The 22927-nt window shown below is 43.2% G+C and overlaps 1 protein-coding gene across 1 annotated transcript in view; it reads right to left on the bottom strand.

Annotated features, from left to right (window-relative positions):
• Positions 1-22927, bottom strand: part of TG (thyroglobulin) — a 270475-nt gene that overhangs the window by 136935 nt on the left and 110613 nt on the right. Inside the window, exon 35 of the mRNA XM_003830086.5 lies at positions 14812-14874. Within this exon, the coding sequence (XP_003830134.3) occupies positions 14812-14874 (63 nt within the window). The remainder of the gene's footprint in view (positions 1-14811; positions 14875-22927) is intronic.

Below are 22927 nucleotides of genomic sequence, written 5' to 3'. Positions count from 1 at the left end.
CCTGACCTCTGGCCTCCCAGAGCAAAAAGGGGCCATCTGTCAATATCTGTTCAGCTTCCTTCCCCCTCATCCCCTCTATAAGCCATTTTATCTTTCCCTCTTGATTTCTCCTAATACAGAAGAAGGGTGTCCATTGGAAGTCAGTCCTTCTATCTGTGCTCTAGAGCTCTTTCTTCCTCACCCCTTCAGGGGCCTCCATCTATCAATTACCCCCAACCCAGCCCCACTCCCATTCTTCCTTTATCTTTAGTGTGTCCCTCGACACCGACACTTCACTTTTTGCATAAGAACATGCTGAAATATCCCCCTTGTAAGAAAAACACTTTAACCCAAAGTTTCTCATCTCATGGTCTGGGTTTCAGGTGACCCATTTCCCTAAAAAGTAGAGGCAAAATTTGATATATATGGTGGAGCATACTGTTTTTAATTCACTGTCACAAGTAATCTATGACCTAAACATGATTACCAGCTAATGTTCCACAATTCTTTTTTTAGCTGTCAATCTTGTTCTCTTACTTTCATAGCCAAGATGCTTGGGAAAATTTGTAGTTTCTACTTCCTCAAATCACTACTATTGAGTTTCCTTCCTCTTTACTCCACTAAATTTTCAAAGGGCTCTTCATGACTAACTCAATGGACACTTCCAGTCTCCATTTTCCTTGAAATGATGAATCACATCTCCCTGGCCTGGGTTCCATGATAGCAGATGCCACCAGTGTGCCTCCCCTGTCTCCAGCTGCTCTTCCTAGTGTCTCCTCCTCTCCTCAAGGGGCTGCCCTTGACTCTTACTCTTTACATCTGACATTCTCCATGGGTGTGCTCATATCCCTATGACTTCAAATACCACTGACATGCTAATGACCACCAAATACAACCAGGCTAGACCCTCTGCCCAAGCTCCATGCTTATATATTTGGTGTTTCCTGGACACCTCCAAGCAGATGTCCTTTAAGCTCAGGATGTTGAAAACTGAACACATAATCTCACTTCCACCCACAACCACATTCTTCCACTGGTTCCCCTCTTACATTCTTTATCTTGGAATTGGTACCACCAGCCATGGGGCTGCCCAACTCAAAACCTTAAGTCTTGTCCTTGATTGGTGCTCAAGTGGACTGAATGTTCATCTAGAAAGGACATTATATAAGGAAAGTCTGAATAAATATCATTTTAAATATAAATTTCAGATTCTACCATTACAAGTGAATATTGTCCCTGCAGCAAACACACTCCATCTAGGTTTGTAGCAAAACAAACAAACAAAAAACGTAGTGTCTGAGTTTCCCTGAAATCTATCTGATGCCTTCTTGCCTACCTCTCCAACTTCATCTCTCATTAGTCTGCCTCCTACCACCCCACTCTCACACCTGGTGGTCTGTCAACACACTCTGTATTGTATGACTTTGTACATTATTAGTGTGAACAGCACTATTGACTTACAAAGTTAAGTCAATTTATTTGTAGGATAAATTCATATCATCCCTCAAAACCCAACTCAGATAATCCACTCTGAAATCCCCTTCTACAGCTGCCTCCTCCACCACCATCACCTCTAAATGCCTACTTCTTCTCCTCTAAATGCCTAGATATGTTTACTGTTCCACTAATATACTGCATTGCAATTTGTTTATTTTTAAATCTGCCTGTTAAATCATGAGCTCCTTGAGATCAAAAATTGTGCTTTAGTTTCACTGATTCTCCAAGACCTATAATAGCAAGCAAAAAAAATTAGCAATAGAAATAGTAATGTAGTTGTAGTTTGCATTTACTAAGTGTTCACTGTGTGCTTAACAGCAGCAATAGTACTATTTTTTTCATAAACTGCCCTAATCCATAAATATGTATTGAATGAAGTTAATTAATAAAGGAGCAATAGAATGCTAATTTATATCTCCATAAAGATTAAGATTATTATTATTTACATACTACAAAACCTCAGTAAATAATTATTGAGTCAATTGGTTAATAGATTAGTCACATAGGAAGCAAATAATGGGAAGCTGATTTAATAAAATCTCACCTCTACGTGGTGTGTTCTAGTTTATAAAACACTTTCATTTACACTGCAAGAATTAATAACTACATCATCCCATGCCTTAATTACTATCAGGCAGAGGGCTGAACTGAGGCTCAGAGGTGCTACATAATATGGCCAAGATCACAACTTGTGACCGGTGAGCCAAACTGCCAGGGACTTCATCCAGACTACTCCCTCTCAATCCCCACTGCCCCACAGCTGACACCCCCTCCATATGACTCAGCTGCAGCCTCATAAAGTGCTTCCCTGTGGCTTCTCATTGCAGGCAGAAGTTTCCAAAGACGTCTGTAATGGCCCAGCATCTGTTCAGTTTATGAGCTTGTGTGTTGGTGGGTAACCATCTTTAATGCTGCTAACTTCAAAGACACTTCTAGGGAAATTTCTAACTAAGGAAAAGCCACACACACGAAACCAGACTTGGATCTATATTCCTTCTATGGCCTCATGACAAATTACTAAGTTCATTACCAGCAAAATTCCTAGTGAAATTTCAAAGGCTCAGATTGAATCTGATTTCTCTCTAAGAAGTTTGACTCCTAACAAGCGGACATCCCCACCAACTTCCCCAAACACAAAAGCTACATGGAGAGAGTACAAGAATTGGGTCTCCTAAGAGCATCTGAACTCCTCTTTCATGGGGTCACATGCATGATCCTGGGTGCGTGGGCAAAACGATAGAAATTCTGAGGCACAAATGCATGTGAAAAACCAATCTGAGCTAAGCAAAGTGAGTCCAGCACCATGGAGGCCTCCTTTGGGGCGCTGAACAAGGGTATGGGTGAACTGTAGGGAACTTGCCCAAGCTCACACAGCTGCCTTGAACACAGACAGACTCCTAAGGCGGCACCGTTGCCCTCCACGTTAGAGACCTGTGTCTGATCTCTGCAGGAGCAGGAGCAGCTGCTGCTCGTTCCATTTATCAAGCACTTGCTGTATGTGGTGGGTAGTAGGCTAAGCATGTTACACATAGGACTTTACCCAAATCTCAACTTGTAGGTAATAGGTAACATGGTGAATTCTACCTTAAAGAAACTGGGGCTTAGAGCAGTGCAGTGACTTTCCCTAGGTTATTCATAGAGTAGGAATAGAATTAGAACAGAGACTGAGATCTGCCCAGCACCAGGCTCTGTGCTTCCCAGCTTCTGCTTTTGCCTGGCTCCTTCTGCTTGCCTGTGGGAGAGCGCTCACAAAAGCAGAAGGGAAAAACATCACACGCTACAGCATAACTGAGCCAATGCTGAGAATTACAAAATTTAAAGGGAAATTTAAAAGACATTTAAGCCAACCCGTCACACAACAAGAGAATCTTCAACATATTTGAATACTCCAGTGACAGGGAGCTCATTACCTCAATCTTACTCCATCACAGCAGGATAACCAACGCTTTCCATCATCTGACCCAGCCCCTTCTCTCCTCTTTCCCCATCTCACCTTCCCATGACACCAGGTACTCCAGTTATACGGAAGCCCTCACTCCATCCTCTTCAGCTGGGTCCCTCTCACCTCCCGGACTTTACGAACTGGGGAGAAGAGGTAGATGCTTCTGTAATAAGTCAAACTGAGTTCCTTCAGGGGGTCAGGGAATTCAGCACACTCAACAAGGGAGAATAAATGAATGGATGACTGAAGGATCATTTTTAAAAAACTTTGTGTAGCACTAGCCACTTGTAACATACTATCACTATTTTTAATCAGTGATTAAAATTATTATAAGCCATAAAACTAAGGAAATCTTCTAGTGGGTTGTACTCAGGGATGGTCCCATTCACTGTCAGCTATGTAGAAGGGCCTGAGGGGCCCCAGGACAGGCAACCTGCCTAAAATATTTCCCCCACGTGTTTGGCAAAAGTTTTGAATCTCTGCTCTCAGAATAGAACCGGTTTACCCACTTGTTAAACTGTGAACACCCCTGAAAAAGATATTAAAATATTGATATTTTCACCTTAGTGTGAATAACTTTGTTAATTCCATTTGGCTCAAGAGGCTCCAGGATGGCACTAGAAAATAAAATAATAAATAAACAAGGTCCTTCTATTCTTAACAGTTGCCTGTTCAAGGCAACTGTTCAGGGGTGAGAAGGAAAGAGAAACCACTTTTTCATCACGGTGTCCTGCCTTGGGATTGCCATTCTAGATGAGAATCATGGCTTAAGAGCATGTAGTCAGGAGTTACCCAGAGTGGGCAGAGGGGAATTATAGAGAAAGAGGAAGACAGGGCAGTACCAAACGCCAGCTCCCTCTACCTACGGCTTTGATTGAGGTCATTTTTGATTATGTGGTTTCTGACTGATTCTAGGCTGAAGGATATCTTCCATAGTTAAGAAGGATATTTAGAAGAAAATATTTAAAGCTAAAGGCTAAATAACCAAACCCAAATGGTAGGTTTTCTGTTGACATATTTTGCTCTTGGCTCCATATCCTTTAAATATAATTAAGCAAATTTTTGATGGACCAGGTACAAAACTGGTACTGTATAGGGAGAAAGTTACTGTAGAAAATCCATATATTTTCCCCATCTTCTAAGACTCTAAGATCTAGCAAGAGTTTAAGACATAACCATTCAGCAAACATTTGTCAAGTGCCTCCCAGGCTCACTATGTACAGCTGCACAGGTTGTGCATAGCACAACTGCAGGGGTAACATTTACAAAGATTACCTGTGAAAGGACCCCATTAGAACTGGTAGTGCATGACCTAACCCAGCCATGCCACCACTGCCAACCTTTACTGAGCATTGAGTACAGCCATTTTATGTATAATATCTCTTTTAAGCCTAAAACAACCTCTTTGAAGTGGTATAATCATCTCCATTTTACAGGTGAGACAATTGAAATGCAGAAAGATTCTTTAAACTGGCCAAGGTCACATACTTAAGGAGTGCCAAAGGGAGGGTTCAAAACTTGGCTGCCCAAACTCATATCCCATGTGGCTTTCAATACTCCACAACCACCCTCACCATTCATTCATTTTTCATTCTGTTATTCATTCATTTCTTCAACAAAAGTTAATTGATCACTTTTACCTTTAAATACTGACTTAGGTCAAAGTGGAGACTTATATCTATTATTTAAAACCAAATAACTATAAATAAAATAATATTGAGCATCTACTCTATACTGGACATTTTGCTAAGTGTGAAGAACCCAACCATGAATTACAAAATATCTGCCCTCTGGGAGCCCAAAATCTAACAAGCAAGCAAGAAAAATCCATTCGTTCATTCGGTAAATATTTACTGAACACTGACTCCCACAGGTGCTGAGAATGTCGCAGAAAATGAGACAGATAAAGTCCCTGTCCTCCTGCAGCTCCCATTCCAGAGAGGGCAAGCAACACTCAACAAGTAAACAAATGACAACAGTTCATAGCGATGGTTCCCAGAGGCAGTACAGCAGGGTGAAGGGATGGAGAGTGCAGAAGGGAGCTACTTTGGATGGGGTGGTCAGCCATCCCTTGGAGGAAGTGACCTGGGGCTCAGAGCAGAGGAGGAACAAACCCTATAGAGGTGTGGTCTTTTCCCAGAACAGGACTGACAGTGGTCTCTGCCAGCAGCACCCACAGCCACTGGGGTAGAGCCCTTCCATCCTAAAGGGAGTCTGAGAGACCCCACAGCACCCTCCACAGTGTCTATACACTTTAGTCCAATGTGGGACACGTCTGAGGGTGGAATGAGTGCTATGAAACACTGTGCAGGCTCTCCAGCACCAACCCAGGAGCACTGTCTTCTTCCTATTAGGTGGGTACAAAAGTAATTGCAATTTTCCCATTACTTTCAAAGACTGCAGTAACTTTTGCACCTAATACTATAGCTTTCTATTGAACTGATGGAGCACATTGAAGCCACACAGAATTGATTCTTCATCCTTTTTGGTCCTCTGGCCAGAAGGCCCAGGTGAGCAGGCACTGACTCCAAAATTGTTTAATGCTTGTATAAAACCTAAATTTCCTATCCAAATATGCACAGAGCTTATGCACACACACACAAACACTCCCAAAGAGGAAGCCTATGATGCATCCTGTGACACACTCATGTTGCTCATTTACAGCCCTATCCCAGTGCTTAGTGCCTGGTACAAAGTAGGTACCCACCAAATGCTTGTTGAATGAATAAGCAACTGAACAAAGGGGAAAGGCAGCCAAGGCAGATGAAACCATAACTGAGTCTTAAACCCAGCACTTCTCCATTGGCTAGTGGCTCCCTCCTGCACCTGTGGAGAGAAGTGAAGCCTTCCAGGAAGGGAACTGGGAACCAGTTTCCTCACCTTTCTCAGTTTCCTAAGACCTACTATCATTGCAGCACCAGTTTGCCAGCTGTTTCTTTTTCCTTCTCAATCTCTCGGTCTCAGAGAGACAGAGAAGAGGTCCAGGGGGCTGCCAGATGTGAGGCTGTGCCCAGACCATACTCAGCCTCGCACATTACAGCAATTACAGTCACCCAAGCAGCACAGTCCCTGGCAAATGTGGATCCTGGCTTGGGAGTGGAGTTACCCACGTGCTGAGTGTTGCAGCTGCTAACAACATGATTCATTTGGCACTCTCAACCGAAGTGAGGAAACAGGGTGTGCTAACTGGTCATGTCTTGCTGGCCCCTGGGATATAAAACCTATCCCTGGACAACTTTTCTGATGAAATAGTGACAGGGTATGCACCATGAGCTCCCTCAAAATGGCTTGTGTGTGTGTGTGCATGTGCACATGCATGCATAAGCTCTGTGCGTATTTAGACAGGACATTTAAGTTTTATACAAACACTAAACAATTTTGGAATCAGTGGCCACTCACCTGGGCCTTCTGGCCTGAGGACCAAAAAGGGATGAAGCATCAGTCCTGTGTGCCTTTAACACGCCATCAGCCCAGCACCTATAGTAGTAAGAAAACTGTGTGCCTGGGTTGGTGCACAGTGTTTAAAGGCACGCATTCCACCCTCAGACACGTCCCAGTCTGGATTATTAGAGTGCAAAGCCACTGTGGAGAGTGCTGTGGGGTCTCTGACTCCCTCCAGGACTGCAGGGCTCTACATTAGCAGTGGTGGGTGCTGCTGAGGCAGACCACTGTCAGCCCCCTTCCAGGACTGCCTCGGCTGAAGGTCATGCCCTGCTCAGGGCAGCTCATGGTAATGAGTGACCAGTGTGAGGCCATAACAATTTTAAAGGTCATCCCAGCTTCAGCATCCCTAAAGGGCCATCTGAGGCCTCCACCAAGACAACACTAAGGTTCAACTTCTCCCTCAGCCCAGTCCTGGGCCTTCCCTTGCCTCCTAACACCCCTGTTGGTAGAATTAACTTTTTGCTAAAAAAAAAACAAACAAAAAAAACTGGCCTTCCTACTAAACTTCATCTCAGAGTACGATTCCCGGGGAACTGGAGCAGTGACAGCCACCATCTTCAGGGGGGAGACTCTGGGTTTACATCCGGGTTGAGTACAAATTTCAGCTCTACAAAGTACTGGTTATGTGAGTTTGGGCCTCTCTGAGCCTTAGCTTCCAAATCTGGAAAATGGACACAGTTGTGCACACCTTGTAGGGCAGTTGTGAAGATTAAAATATAGAAAGCACTTAGCATGGTGATTGGCATATTCAGTCATTCCATGAATAGGAATTTTTAAAATATATGATTGTGTGTGGTCATTAGAGGTTGGGAAGATCAGAGGGAGGGGGAGGAGACAGGGAGGTTAGTTAAGGGTGTACAGTTCCAGCGGGATGGGAAAAATGATTCCCACTGCTGTGTAGCACTGTAGTGGGAAGATGGCTAACAATTAGTGTAATTTTCAAAACTCTAGAAGAGAGGATTTGGAATGTTCACAACACAAAGAAATGATAAACATTTGAGGCGATAGATATGCTGATTGCCCTGGTCTGATCATTACACATTGTATACATGTATTAAGATATCACTCTGTATCTCATAAATGTGTAAAATTATTATATGTCAACTAAAAATAAGAGCAAAAAATGATAGAGCTACTAGCAAACTCTTTACCTTAATAACAGTTATCCATAAAAATGTGTGTGTGACTGTATACATGTGTGTGTATACGTACATATATATTATATACATATATATAATTGTATAGCTCAGCTTTAACTGGTTGTCATGTGAGGAAGTCACACTCTCTCTGCCTCAGTTTCCTCCTCTGTAAAGTGGTTCGGACTTGGGAATTATTGCTGACGTTTCTTGAACACCCACTCTACAGCAAATTCCATGCTGAGCATTATACTTTATTTGCTCTTCAACAAAAGCCTGCTAGACTGATATTGCTTATATTTCACCATTATTCTCACTTTACTGGGGCAAGCAGGGGCATCAAGAGGCTGTGAAATCTGGCCCAGATACTCAGTGAAGCTGCCCAGGTGGACCTCAAAGCCCACGTGCTGCACCGTGATGTCGCACTGCTTCCTCGCTTAGAGGGTGTACATGCTTCCCGCCGGTGCTGACACTTTTTAGGATCACAGGACTCTGTTTCCAGCTTAATGAAAAACATTTGCAGAAAAGATCAAGTGAATTCCATCAACCCACGGGCACAGGCAAAGGCACAGGATGGAGGCCAAGCAGACAATGTTGATTCCTTTTCATTGTGTGGTTCAAAAGCTGTTGGGGCAGCCACTGCTGTTTCCATCTGCCCTGAATTCAGGCTTTGTCCCTGTCACTGAGCTCCAGGATGAGGTCAGGAGAGAGGTGCTGGAAAGCTGAGCAGGACAAACTGTAACGAGACATCTCTCTTTGCTCCGCCTCGCACCTCTCAGCTGCAGCCTTCTTCACAGTCCGCTCTGCCAGCAGCAACCTGTGCTGCACCCATTGCTCAAAAGGGCTCAAAGTCAAGGGCGGGAGCATTTTCCAAATGGTATGTTGAAGTATTCATGTGAAACACACATAGAATGGAGAGGACAAAATCCTAAATATTCTGTGTTTACCCTGGCTTTCAATCCAAATAGTAAATTTAATTCAGTAGCATCTTGATATGATTTGGCTCTGTGTCCCACCCAAATCTCACATTGCAGCTCCCATATTCCCACGTGTTGTGGGAGGGACCCAGTGGGAGATAACTGAATCATGGGGGCAGGTCTTTCCTGTGCTGTTTTCATGATAGTGAATAAGTCTCAGGACATCTGACGGCTTTTAAAAATGGCATTTTGCCTGCACAAGCTCTCTCTTTGCCTGCTGCCATCCACGTAAGATGTGACTTGTTCCTCCTTGCCTTCTGCCATGATTGTGAGGCCTCCCCAACCATATGGAGCTGTGAGTCCAATGAAACCTCTTTCTTCTGTAAATTGTCCAGTCTCAGGTATGTCTTTATGAGCAGCGTGAAAATGAACTAATACACACCTCTAAGAGAAACATTTCTGAAATAGAGAATGGCAAGCTGAATGCTCGTTGTCCTGGGAATAAACCCTTAGGAGATCCCACATTTGGAAAGCAGGGAAGGGGTGCGATGATCACACAGGCAGGCTCCAACACTGCAGAAGATAACTCAAGCTAACCTGCAGCAGCCTTGCTGGCTTGGTTGGTGTAAGCCTTTTAAGATGCAATGTACCTTTGTCTTACAAATAAAATATACATTTACTACTTCACTTGTTTATAAACAATTTTTCTCCAAAGAGAGTACAACTATACACTATACACCGATGATATAATTGTCCTCACTTTCTCAAAATCTAGCTAGTCATCCACCAAAACACTCTCATGATAGTGCAAAGTAAAGCTTTTACATAGTTTTAAAGATCATTGTTCCACTGCTTCAAGCCCTGCAAGGATCTGCAGTATCCAATGCACTTTACGCTTTGGCCCCTGTCCTCTTCTGCACCTGTTGGTCCTGCAACACTGAGCTACTTGCATGGCCCTGCCTGAGCCTTGCTGATGCATGTCCCCATGCTTCCACACATGCAGTGCCCTCTGCCTCAGACACTATCCATTCTCCTCTTGGCCATCTGACAGATGCACACTCGTCCTCCAAGTCACAGTTTGGTCATAATATATTTGTGGTGCTTTTCCTGCCTGTCTATGGTGAATCTGGGGGAAACTTGTCAGTATCCCACTGCAGCCTAGGAACAATTCCACTGTGCAGATGGACTTTCGAGTCTAGACTTGTCTGGAGACCTAATTGCTTAGCTTCATTTCGTGTGTGTGTGTGTGTGTGTGTGTGTGTGTGCATGTGTATGTACAAGCTGCCCATTCAAAGTCTACTTCAAAGAAAGAATTCTGCTCCCCTGACTGGTCAGTGGGGATGGTGTGCAGATGGAGGAGACTTCTGAAATCTCATGCACCTGTCTTGAGTACATACTATGTGATAAGGGCTGCTCTAAACACTGCATTTCTGTTGCTCTAGAGAAGGTTTCTAACACACTAGCTGGTTTGAAGGCACCAGTTTAGCAGGCAGGTGAGTTTTAGAAAGTCTTTCCAGAGAGAAGGGTTTGCATATGCAAAGAATTCTTTCTTTGAAGTAGACTTTGAATGGGTGGCTTATACACACACACACACACACACACACACCACACACACACACACGTATAAAAGACATGAAACCAAGAGATTAGGTCTCCAGACAAGTCTAGACTCGAAAGCTCGTCTTTGCTAACCTGTTTCAGAAACTCAACCAAGTAACTTTATCTAACTCTGAAAGGGTCCATACAGATGTGGGTTCAAATCCCAGCTCAGTCATTTAATTTCCGTTTCCTTACTTGAAAAACAGACCATGCTATGAACCTAAATTTCTTGTGAATATTATATGATTTATAAATATTTGATATTTAAGAAATATTTCCTTTTCTCCCTGAATAGAGAGTACATAAAGATGAATATTTTACATATACACAGTGCATACATGCCTGTACACGTACACATACACATATAGACACATCGTCACAATCTATGTCAGAACCATACAATGACATTTCAACACGCTGAAGGCAGAGTTATCCCCTCCCTCTGATTCACATCAAAGGAACATGCCAAAATTCTTAGTTCTAATTTGGGAACTTTAACACATAGATAGGATGTTGGCTCTGACGTTTCTATGCTTTTAAGTCATACTTGTTAACAACACACTTACAAGCACTGTGACATCTCATTCCACCTTGGAAACACCTACTCAGGCCCATAGGCTGTGTGTATATGTGAAAGGACATGCTCCATGCTCCATCCTTTTTTTTTTTTTTGCTTTTGTAGGTAATTCACATGTCAGTAATACAAATGTTTAGCAAAAATAGAGTGGAAGCATTGTAAAATCACCCAAAGAAGTTATGCTTTGGTTTATGCATCTTTAACAATAGTATTTGACATCAAAACACTCTTTATCTATAAATTTAATAAATAATTTTTTAGTGATAAAACTTAAGGATCGCAAGTATATCAAAAGCCGAAAACCACTTTAATTTACGGCTGGTAAGTATGCAACTAGCAACAACTGTTTGAGACTAATTTGGCAATATAAATCTAGGGTCTTAAAATGTAAATTTCTCAAGCCCAATAATTCCGCTTTGGTCAATCTTACCCCAGGAAATAATCTGGACGTCTGGAGGGAATTTTAGGTACCAAGTAGTTCATTTTGCTATTTTTATAATGATGAAGAATAATAAACAATCAAATGCCCAAAAATAAAGAAATGGACTAAGGAACTGGTGGAATAACAGGACAGCTATCTCTGTTAACAATATTGTTGCTCATTTGTTGTTCATCACTAGAAGGTGAGCATCATGAGAGTAGGAACATAGAAGACTCAATGAATGAGTGACTACGTATCTACATGCCTGCATGAATGAGTGATTTAGAGAGACATGTAACAATTTGGAGATATATACGTATATATATACACATACACATATATACATATATATACACATATATACATATATATACACATATATATATACACACACACACATATATATATATAATGCAATATTAGGTAAAAACAACCGAAAATGCAACATTATACATAGAGACTACAATGATACCAGACCAAACAGAGAGCCTAAAAAGATTGAAAAAATAAACAAATGAATTAACTGACACAGAGTAACTTCTAAATAACTGTGATTTTCTTTCTATATTTCTGCTTTGTGTGAATTTTCTATAGCTAACAAATATTGTAATAGGACCTATCTCTTGAGGTTCATATGAAGTTTAAATGCTTAGCACAGTGCTGAAGACAAAATGAGTTTTCATTAAATGTTAAAAAGTTTTGAAAAATACTACAGTATTGTTTTGAATTAAATACTGCCCTTTATCCTCTCTCCCTCCACAACCCCCTACAAAATGAAGTAAAAGAATATAAGCATCTAAACCCACAAAGATAACAAAAAAAAAAGAAAAAGGAAAAAAGGAAACGCAAGGAGCAGACAGCAGATGAGGGACTTCAAACACTGTTAAGTGAAGAATGGGAGATGGAGGCGTGTTAACTGACTTGGCAGAGAGGAACAAGCAGTGCCCCAGTGCCTACAGAAGGAAGCACCCACATGACCTGCAGCCCCCCAGGCCTTTGGTGAGCAGGAAGCAGGTGCTGCAGAGGGCAGGGTTACAGCAGGGATTGTGTGTGACAGCAGGATAGCTGAAAATCTTGACAATTGTAACAGGATGCTACTGTTTCTCTTTGGGGCTCTGTGGTGAACCATATTTACGTGGCCATAATAATGATTTACTCTTGTTTCAACCCCAAATCTTGATATTCATATATTTTGTGGATAAAGGAGGAAAATTGTAAAAGGGTAGTGATAAAAGAGACAGAGAGCTAAGTCTCCATCAAGGCAAGAAGTGAACAGTCACTTCAGAAGTTGACAAATCAAGGAATAGTGGGATTCCATGGGTAACTGGTTCCAGGACTCCTCCCACCCATGGCTACCAAAATTCACAGATGCTCGTCTCTTATACAAAATGGTGTAGCATTTGCATATAACTCACACACATTCTGTGTATACTTTAATCATCTCTAGATTACTTAAGATGTCTAATACAATGACTACACACAGCTTTGTCTGCATGGATTCAATGTAGTACTTGACGCATAGCAAATTCAAGTTTTGCTTTATGGAATTTTTTGGAATTTTATTTTCTGATTATTTTTGATCTATGTGTCGTTGAACACACGGCTATGGAACCCACATACAGCAGGCCAACTGTAACTTAGAAACACGGAGGCCAGGATGAGAAAAAAAGTAGTTAGAAGAGTTGAAAGTTGGGGCTACTAGGAGTGGGAGTGGCAGATGAGTAGAGATGACATAGGGAACTCATTTGTTTTGCTTTTTTTTTTTTTTTTTTTTTGAGATGGAGGCTGTGTTGCTCAGGCTGGAGAACAGTGTGATCTCAGCTCACTGCAACCTCCGCCTCCCGGGTTCAAGAGATTCTCCTGCCTCAGCCTGTCTAGTAGCTGGGACTACAGGCATACGCTAGCATGCCTGGCTAATTTTTGTATTTTTAGTAGAGATGGAGTTTCACCATATTGGTCAGGCTGGTCTCGAACTCCTGATCTCGTGATCCACCCACCTCAGCCTCCCAAAGTGCTGAGATTACAGGTGTGAGCCACTGCGCCTGGCCTGTTTTCTTTTTAAACCATAAATCTTTTGAGACTTTTTGATTATTTAAACTGTGTTTGTACATTAACTTGATAAAATTCAAAATCAATTTTGACCAAAATCTGGCTAGCACATGTATTATCTGTTTGGTCTTGGGCAACCTTATCTGTCTCTAAGCCCTACTCCACCATCTGTGACATGGCAATAACGATGCCAACCTTACAGTATTTCAGGAAGCTAACGTCTATCATGAATGCAAAGTGCTTAGCATACACAGTTTCTATAGAAGGCTCAAAAACTTTATATATAATGCGTTCTCCAAAGTTAGCTATTTTAACTGACTGAGGGAAACTAATAACATATATGAGTAAAAGACATTTTTATACTTTTAGCCACAGCCCTGGTTTTAAATAATTTCCTCCTACATGAGCTATATTCTGTCTCTCCAGCCAGGGCCATAATAGCCATAATGACAGATTTCTAGGGCCCCTTAGACATCATGTCACAGGACAGGAATTAACATCGCTTGGCCTCTTGGCTGAGCAGCGTCTGGAGCCCAGCCTGAGCCTCTCATTTCCTGACAAAGGGAAGCAGAAAAGGGGACGGTGCAGTGAGGCCCATGCTGTCCTGACCCCTCCACCTCACCCCCATCTAGAGCGTCCAGATGTCTCTACTGCACCCAACCTCTCTGCACTTTCTGCTGACTCATGCCATGAGTGAGGAGGATCAGTGGGATGTGCAGGAGCAAGGGCAGCCTGGGTCCAGTCTATGTTACCGGGCACCTGGGCACCTGGGCTCCTGGACTCAGGGCCAGTGTTTCATCATTAGACGTCACAGTGCTGCCCAGTGTGGCCGATAACTGTAAGCTCCAACTCTTTTGCACTAATAAGGAGCTGACTTATTTCCCTTTTTGGCCATAAATAACACCATTCTTGACATTGCCTCCGGATTGTGTGTGTCTAGTCATTACTCGATAGGGCGAAATAATCCTTAAAATGAAAACTGGGAGAACGCGACTTAGGTCTTACTCTGCTTCAATCAGCCACATAATTTCCACAAATCATTTCATTCCTGTGAGTCAGTTTTCTCATCTGCAAAGTGGGCATGTTGCTGGTACTCACCCCACTTATACATGTGTTTAATTCATAGGAGCTGGAATTAATGCGAGTGATATGCAAGCTGTCAACTTCTGTACAAAAGCAAGGGGGAAGAGAAGAAAGAAGATGAATGAGGGGGTACTCTCATCCAACAGATAAAAAGACAATGAACTCACCTTTCTCTGTGAGGGAAGGCAGAACAACCAAAGGGCAAAAACTGGGAGCATTATTTTGAGCAACTGAAAAGGAAAAAGCAGTCTTTTAGTTCTTTTCTACCCCCATGGTATCATCAAGTTCAGAAGGCATTAATATAAGTATAAGATGGTGATTGTAAAATTGGACTTGGAAGGCAGACAGACTGCCCCAACCTGTATCGGTCAGGGTGGGCTGGATGATGCTGAGCTAACAAACAATCTCAACATATAAGTGGCTTAGAACAGTTCAGGATCCCTCTCCTTGCACCACCTGCCTACTGCAGAGAGGCTGGGGGCTTTGCTCTATGTTATCGTCTCTCAAGGACCAAGCTGAAAAAGGCACCTTCTTGCCTCAAGTTTCAATAATTGCCATGCAGGGCAAAGCCAATGCAGCAGATTTATTTCAGTCTTGCTCTTAGAGCTTTTGCCTAGAAGTGACACATATCATTTCTTTTCTCATGACATTGACCAAAGTTAGGTTATGAGATCAAGGGTGAGGAGGTGCAGTCCTACCCCGTCCCAGAGAGCAGAGAGCCGAAACGTGTGGGAAACAACACAAATGCTAGCCACTAACACTTACTGACTCTGTGAACTGGGCAAGGCACTTATGGTTTCTGGGCCTCAGTTTTCACATCTGTACAATGAGGTTAGTACTACCCACCTAGAGAATTATGACAAAATTACAGGAGATAACACAATTTATTACATTTGGCACTGTGCCAGGCATAAGATACCAGCTCAGCAAATGCCAGCTGCTAATAGCAAGCAGCACAGCATGGTGGCAGCCTGCACTTTGAAGGCAGACAGACTGGATATGGATCTCATCAGACCACTTGGAAGCAGCATAGAGTAACAAGTCCTCTAACTTCCTCTATTTTCAGTTTCAGCATTGATAAAACGAAGATGATGTAAACATTAAATGAAGAACCATTCATACCCAGTATGTGACACATAAATGCAAATTATCTTCTTCCCCTTTTTCTTCCTTTACTGAATAAATCTAAATCTTCATTACTCTTTTCTCTCCAGTGGCCCAAACTAGGACGGTACATGGGATCTCCTTGCTCACAGGGAGCTGCGGCAATGTAGCATGGCCAGCAGTCAAAAGTAGGGGCTCCCGGGTCAGCAGCCCCAGGCAAGATTGGTTTGCCACTTTTCTGCTGTGTAACTTTGAGCAAATTACTCAACCTCTCTGTCTTCAGTTTCCTTGTCTATAAAATGGGCATAGTAACAGTGCCTCTCTTAGGGTTGCGAGGTTTAGATGAGCTGATACTGGTGCAGCTCTGATCACACAGTAAACATTCAATACATCCTGTGTATGATTCACTCTTAATACTGCCCTTTAACAATAATATACTCTTGCCATGTCTCTTGTCCCTGCGTGTCTCCATGAAAAGCCATGGGTCAGAGTCATGCTGTGTTCTGGTCCCAAAGTCCTTGCGTGGTTCCCCTCACATCCACCTCCTTCTCTGCCTTCTTCACTTTGGTCAGATATGCCAAGCCCCAGCCTCTTTGGGTTCTAGAGCCTTCAATCCTATTATGTCTTTTCCCCTTGGCATCATCTGCCTGGAAGCACCTGCTACTATCACTCTAAGGCACCAGATCTCAAACTTTGGCAGACTTCCAAATTACCTGGAGGGCATGGTAACACACACCTTGCTGGGTCCCACCCCAGAGTGTCTGATTCCGCAGGTCTGCGATGGGATCTGAGGTCTACATTTCAAGCAAGTTCCCCAGCGCTGCTGTTGCTGCTGATCCATGCTGAGCTAAGGCTTCTGTCATCTCACGTTCTGGGAGCTCCTAATATAACTCATAATTGCTCAGAAGTACCCCCATGTTCCTCTATATCCAGCTGGCCAGCTTGATACTTGTCACCCTGTTGTCACTTGTTTAAAATGTCTGTTCTTCCCAGAAGAGACTCTCAGAACCAGGCTCCTGAGAGTGCAATCTTCAGAGAATAATTTGACTATCTATGTTGAGGGCATTCAAATGTCCACACCCTTGGATCCAGTAATTCTGCTCCTAGAAATTTACTTTGAAATTCAAAGCAAGCTCTGTTTGCAAAGGAAACATCTCCCAATACTGATTGAACACTGGCAACTACATAAATGCTGAACACTATGAGAATGGTGGCGTGAGCTACAGCACATCTACTGGGGGGATTACCATGCATCTCACGTCAGCAGAGCATTTATCACACAGTCTGCTGCGTTGCTTTACTTTCTTTTCACACCCACTATCAGTGAGAAAAAGTAACAGGCATTATAAGCCTTTGCGTGGGACCTTCTTTATTGTACAGGACTGAGATGAGCCCTGAGAATCCTCAGCTTCCATATGTAGGTAGCAATTTACGTAGAATCTATTCTTTTTCATCATTCACATCCTATGAACAGCTTCTTAACCTTTTACTAAGCATAAAGTCTGCTGCTGGCACTAGGCTAGCATTTGGCATGCAGTTATCTCATTTAATTCCCTAACAATCGGATGAGATAGGGCCTACTCTTACCGCATGCAGTGCTGTGCTGGCAAATATGGTACAACTGATGAAGTGGGAGTAAGAGCTATTTTTTACTCACAACATTTCTGATACCACGTCTGTCAGGTTTTTTGCCCCCACACCAACCAATTCTTCAACCCTCTGTTCCAGTGATTCAATTCAATCCAGACACTAACTACCTGGATTTCAAGTCAGACCCCACAGGTTAAGTCTCAGTCCCAGAAGACTGCCCCCACTTCAGATACCAATCACAAGCCCTGAGCCTCCTGCACTTCTGACCATATAAATTGGGAGTTTCCATGACCTCCTCCTTGGGGTCAATAATTTGCTAGAATGGCTCCCAGGACTCAGGGAAACCACTATCTATCAAAGTTTTATTATAAAGGATACAACTCAGAAACAGCCAAAAGGAAGGGGTGCATAGGACAAGAGGGCCAGAGGGGGAGCCTCCACACCCTGTTTAGGTGCCCCACCCTCCCAGCACCTCTGTGTGTTCACCAACTCAGAAGCTCTCCAAACCTGGTTGTTGAGGGGACTTAAGGAGGTTCCATCACATATGAGTAATTGAGTAAGTCATTGGCCATTGGTCAATGAACTCAATCTCCAGCTGTTCTCTTCTTCTTGGAGATAGGGGAGGGGGACTGAGAGTTCCAATCTTCTACTCTTGCCTTGGTCTTTGTGGCAGCTAGCCCTCCTTCTTAAGCTGTCTAGGGGCCTCCAGCCACCAGTCATCTTATTAGAAGACAAAAAGATACTTTTGTCACTCTAGAGATCCCAAGGGACTCAAAAGCTCTTGACTTAGAGGCTCCTTCCCCAGCCCCCTTGTCCTATGTACCCCTTCCTTTTGGCTGTTTCTGAGTTGTATCCTTTATAATAAAACTTTGATAGATAGTGGTTTCCCTGAGTCCTGGGAGCCATTCTAGCAAATTATTGACCCCAAGGAGGAGGTCATGGAGACCCCCAATTTATATGGTCAGAAGTGCAGGAGGCTCAGGGCTTGTGATTGGTATCTGAAGTGGGGGCAGTCTTCTGGGACTGAGACTTAACCTGTGGGGTCTGACTTGAAATCCAGGTAGTTAGTGTCTGGATTGAATTGAATCACTGGAACAGAGGGTTGAAGAATTGGTTGGTGTGGGGACAAAAAACCTGACAGATGTGGTATCAGAAATGTTGTGAGTAAAAAATAGCTCTTACTCCCACTTCATCAGTTGTAACATATTTGCCAGCACAGCACTGCATGGGGTAACAGTAGGCCCTACCTCATGAGATTGTTAGGGAATTAAATGAGATACTGCATGCCAAATGCTAGCCTAGTGCCAGCAGCAGACTTTATGCTTAGTAAAAGGTTAAGAAGCTGTTCATAGGATGTGAATGATGATAAAGAATAGATTCTACAGTAAATTGCTACCTACATATGGAAGTTTCTATGTGGGTTGCAGAGACACATAATTAGAAGAGCTTGTCATTTCCTTTCCAGATTCTTACATCTAGAATTGCAAGAGGGTCCAAAAACATTTGCTTAGCAGAAGACAGGAACTGTGAGGCTTCAACTCTCTTTTCTAGAAGTCACATTTGACTTTGTAAACAGATCTTGCCCCACTTGCAGACAATGCACAGCTGCAGATAAGATGGGCAGCCCTAGTTCTCTTCAAAGAACAGAGAGTACCAATGCCCCAGAGGCCCACCCCTTCCAGGAAGCCCTGGGCTCTGGGGTACTGCTTAACCACAAAGCAGCCCCTTATTCCACGCACCACCCCCTCCTCCCCTTAGCACTTATACCCTTGTCCTCTGGAGGCTTAGAACAGTTCCTCTCTGGCTCTACTGCCAGGAAGGGGCTGCAAACAGTCTCATTTGCATTCACATTGCTTAGCCTGAGACTCTGCAATTCTATGCTAAGATGCATGGAACTTTCTGCTCACTTCTGAACTCTGCTCATAGCAGAATCAGAAGGCCCATGGCTGCAGGCTCTTTGGACTCTCCTTTTGGTGCTCTGCTGCACTAGGTCTGTGCTTTTCTCTTTCTGAATGCTGGGAGACTCTGCTCCGTCCTTTGATCTGTGACCACAGCCCTGTAAGAAGGTTATGTTTCAATTGTCCATGTGTGCAGGTCTCTGCCTCTGAGGCTGTGAGATCTGTAAGGGCAGGGACATGCTACCTCCTCTCTACTTACTGCCTATGGCTAGTCAGTGGCCACTGCTGCTTCACCCCACTTCCCTTTCTCTATATCCAGCTTTCCCCCAGAGTCACTTTTGTATAATCCCTTGCAGAACAGAATTTCCTGTTCCTCTCTCATGCTCTGAAGAAGCACCCCCAACACCCTACCTCTCCCCTGGGATTCCACTACAGTAATACAAGCCACATCGCAGTGTAATTCTCTGAGGCTGGGGAGGAGAACAGCACCCTCCTCCCAGAGGGGTGTGAGTTGATACAAGGAATGCCTTTAGACACAGAGTAGTGTCTGTGACATGGTTTGGAGGTGTGTCCCCTCCAAATCTCATGTTGAAATGTGATCTCCAGTGTTGGAGATGATCCTGGTGGGAGGTGTTTGGGTCATGGGGATGGATCCATCATGAATGGCTTGGTACTGTCCTCGCAGTAATGAGTGAATTCTCGCTCTATGAGTTCACACAAGAAGTAGTGTTTAAAAGAGCCTGGCACCTCCTCTCTTGTTCCCTCTCTCTTTCTCTCACTGTCATCATGTGACAGGTCTGCTTCCCCTGCACCTTGTGCCATGAGTAAAAGCTTCCTGAGGCTTCTCCAGAAGCTGGGCAGATGCTGGTGCCATGCTTGCACAGCCTGCAGAACCATGAGCCAAATCAACCTCTTTTCTTTATAAATTACCCAGTCTTGGATACTCCTTTATAGCAATGCAAAATGGATGAACACAGTCTGACATACAGTAATGCTTAAGAAAGATTTGTTTTCTTTAACATCTGTCTCCTTAGCCAGACTGTCAACCCTTTGTGGGCAGGGACTTCTACCCTCTGTGCTTCCAAGGTGTTTGGCATATAGTAGGAACTCAATAAATCTCAATTCCTAATTGATCCTAGTGGCAATTCCTCAGAAACAGGGGACCTAGTGTGATATGGTTTGGCTCTGTGTCCCCACCCAAATCTCATCTTGTAGCTCCCATGATTCCCATGTGTTGTGGGAGGGACCTGGTGGGAGATGATTGAATCATGGGAGTGGGTCTTTCCCGTGCTATTCTCATGATAGTGAATGGGTCTCCCAAGATCTAATGGTTTTAAAAATGGGAGTTTCCCTGCACAATTTCTCTCTTTGCCTGCTGCCATTCATGTAAGATGTGACTTGCTTCTGCTTGCCTTCTGTCACGATTGTGAGGCTTCCTCAGTCATGTGGAACCGTAAGTCCAGTTAAACCTCTTTCTTTTGTAAATTATCCAGTCTTTATCAGTATGTCTTCATCAGCAGCATGAAAATGGACTAATACATAGTGTTAATGGGCTCATAGTCATCACTCAGTATAGATGTCACTATACTAAATGACCAAACCATGGACTTGAAGCAAGGCCAAAATCTATTATTGAAAATATTCATCAAATCCTTGGTAAAAATGTTTGTCTCATGTGCCAGTGCTGACAGAGAGGTGAAGGAGAGGATCCTATCCATCCTGCAAGGCTCAGGCCCAGAGATTCCTGTCTCTAGGCAGACTTTCCTAGTCCCATAGAGGCTACTTCCTACTATTATGTATGCAATTACCTAATACAAAGCTAAGAGTGGGGAAAAAAGTAATGACAATGTCAGCTTCAGTGCTGGGATTTTACATCAGTATACTGGTGTGGTTTTGTTTACTAGAGAAAATAGAATCCAATGTACTAATGTTCAGAACTCAGCTAATAAGTATGTTTTGGCTCAAACTATATCATAAATCAAAAGATGGTTTCTTACTGGTCCACATGGCCCAGCTGTGAGAATACTGTAATTTATTAAACCAGTCTCCTTAAGTAAGGTTACCCTTCTCAAACTAGGTCTTAGGAGGAAATAATCCACAAAGTCTTAAGACTTATCCCACCACCCACTTCTGTTTGATGAAGACAACTTAAGGGAGAAAGAATCCTGTCCTGCTCTGCTGGAGAGTCAAATCACACCATGTCAACACAACCTTGTGACAGCCAGTCCTCCTCCTTCTGTTCTGAAGTGAGAACCACGGAGCCACTCACACCAGAATGCCCATAAGCCATGTGCATCCCATGGTGTTTTCTGCTCAGGGGCCATGGATGGAAGAATGAGAGTCTGATGACATTGTAGCACTTTTTCTTTCTCTCCCCAGGCACCCAGACACTGCAAGCAGGCAGTGCACAGTGTGAAAGACCACCTGCTTGGGGAGAGGAGATTGCAGGAGCTGGGCCTTAGGCCAAAAAGAGGGCCCATAGGAACCTTCCAGCAACAGGCTTCCACACCTCCTCTATGGTTTCATCGTTTGTCCCCTCCAAAACTCATGTTGAAATTAAATTGCCATTGCAACAGTAATGAGAGGTGAAACCTTTATGAGGCAGAGCCCTCATGGGTGGGACTAATGCCATTATAAAATGGCAAGTTTGGTCCCCTTTCTTTTCTTTGCTCTTCTACCTTTCCCCATGGAATGATGCAGCAAGAAGGCCTTTGACAGATGCTGGCTCCTTGATATTTGACTCTCCAGTCTCCAGAACTGAGAGCCAATACATTTCTGTTTATTATAAATTACCTAGTCTGTGGTATTCTGTTATAGCAGCACAAAATGGACTAAGACACCTCCCAAGCACAATTTCTTTCTCCCATGTTTCCGTGACACTTTACTGATAAGTGTTCTAGTATTTCATTTCTTCTGCTATATTTAATCATATTTCCTCATATTTTCCTCACTAGACTGTGTCTAAGGAAAATGAATATATCTTATTAATCTCACTTTCCACAGTGCCCAGCACAGTATATAACTGAAAACAGACACTCAGTAAAGTTGAAAAACTTATAGTAAGAGAGACCCAGCACAAGAATGTTGTATTTATTTATAATCTTTAACTCCTTCTTAGACTGTGAGTGACTGCAAAACAGAAATCATGGCTTTTTCACCTTCAATCACACAACATAGTGGTTTAGGGTCAGAAAGACTTGTGTCCAGATTCTAACTCTGATTTACTTTCTGGTGACCTTGAGTAAGTGACAACCTCTCTGAGCCTCTAATTCCTCATGATACATGGGTGTGAAAATTAAGTGAGATAGTGCATGCAAAGTGTTTGGAATCCAGCCAGGCACACAGTATGAGCCCAATACATAGAGGTTATATTGGTAATGCCAGAGGACCCCCAGGTATGATTAACGCTCAGTCAATGTTGGTTGAATAAGAACCCCTCTGTGAATGTTTAATTCCCTGCTCTAAGTTTCTGGTCAAAACTCCTGAGTCGAGTCCCCAGACTGACCCCACAGAATATATGCTGGAAAAAGTTAATGATCTATGCAGTCAGATGAAAAGAAAAAGAACAGATGGAATGAGTTGGGACAATGAGTACCTTGATTCCTTCCCCTGCCAACTCCTGTCAAGATGTTGTAACACTCTGGTCTGATTCTCATTACTTCTGAACAAATGAATTACTTCTTAAGCTTCT

Source organism: Pan paniscus, chromosome 7, assembly GCF_029289425.2.
Source record: "Pan paniscus chromosome 7, NHGRI_mPanPan1-v2.0_pri, whole genome shotgun sequence".
Taxonomy (NCBI): Eukaryota; Metazoa; Chordata; class Mammalia; order Primates; family Hominidae; genus Pan; species Pan paniscus.
Note: the sequence above shows the minus strand (reverse complement) of the source record. Positions and strands in the feature narration are given on the sequence as shown.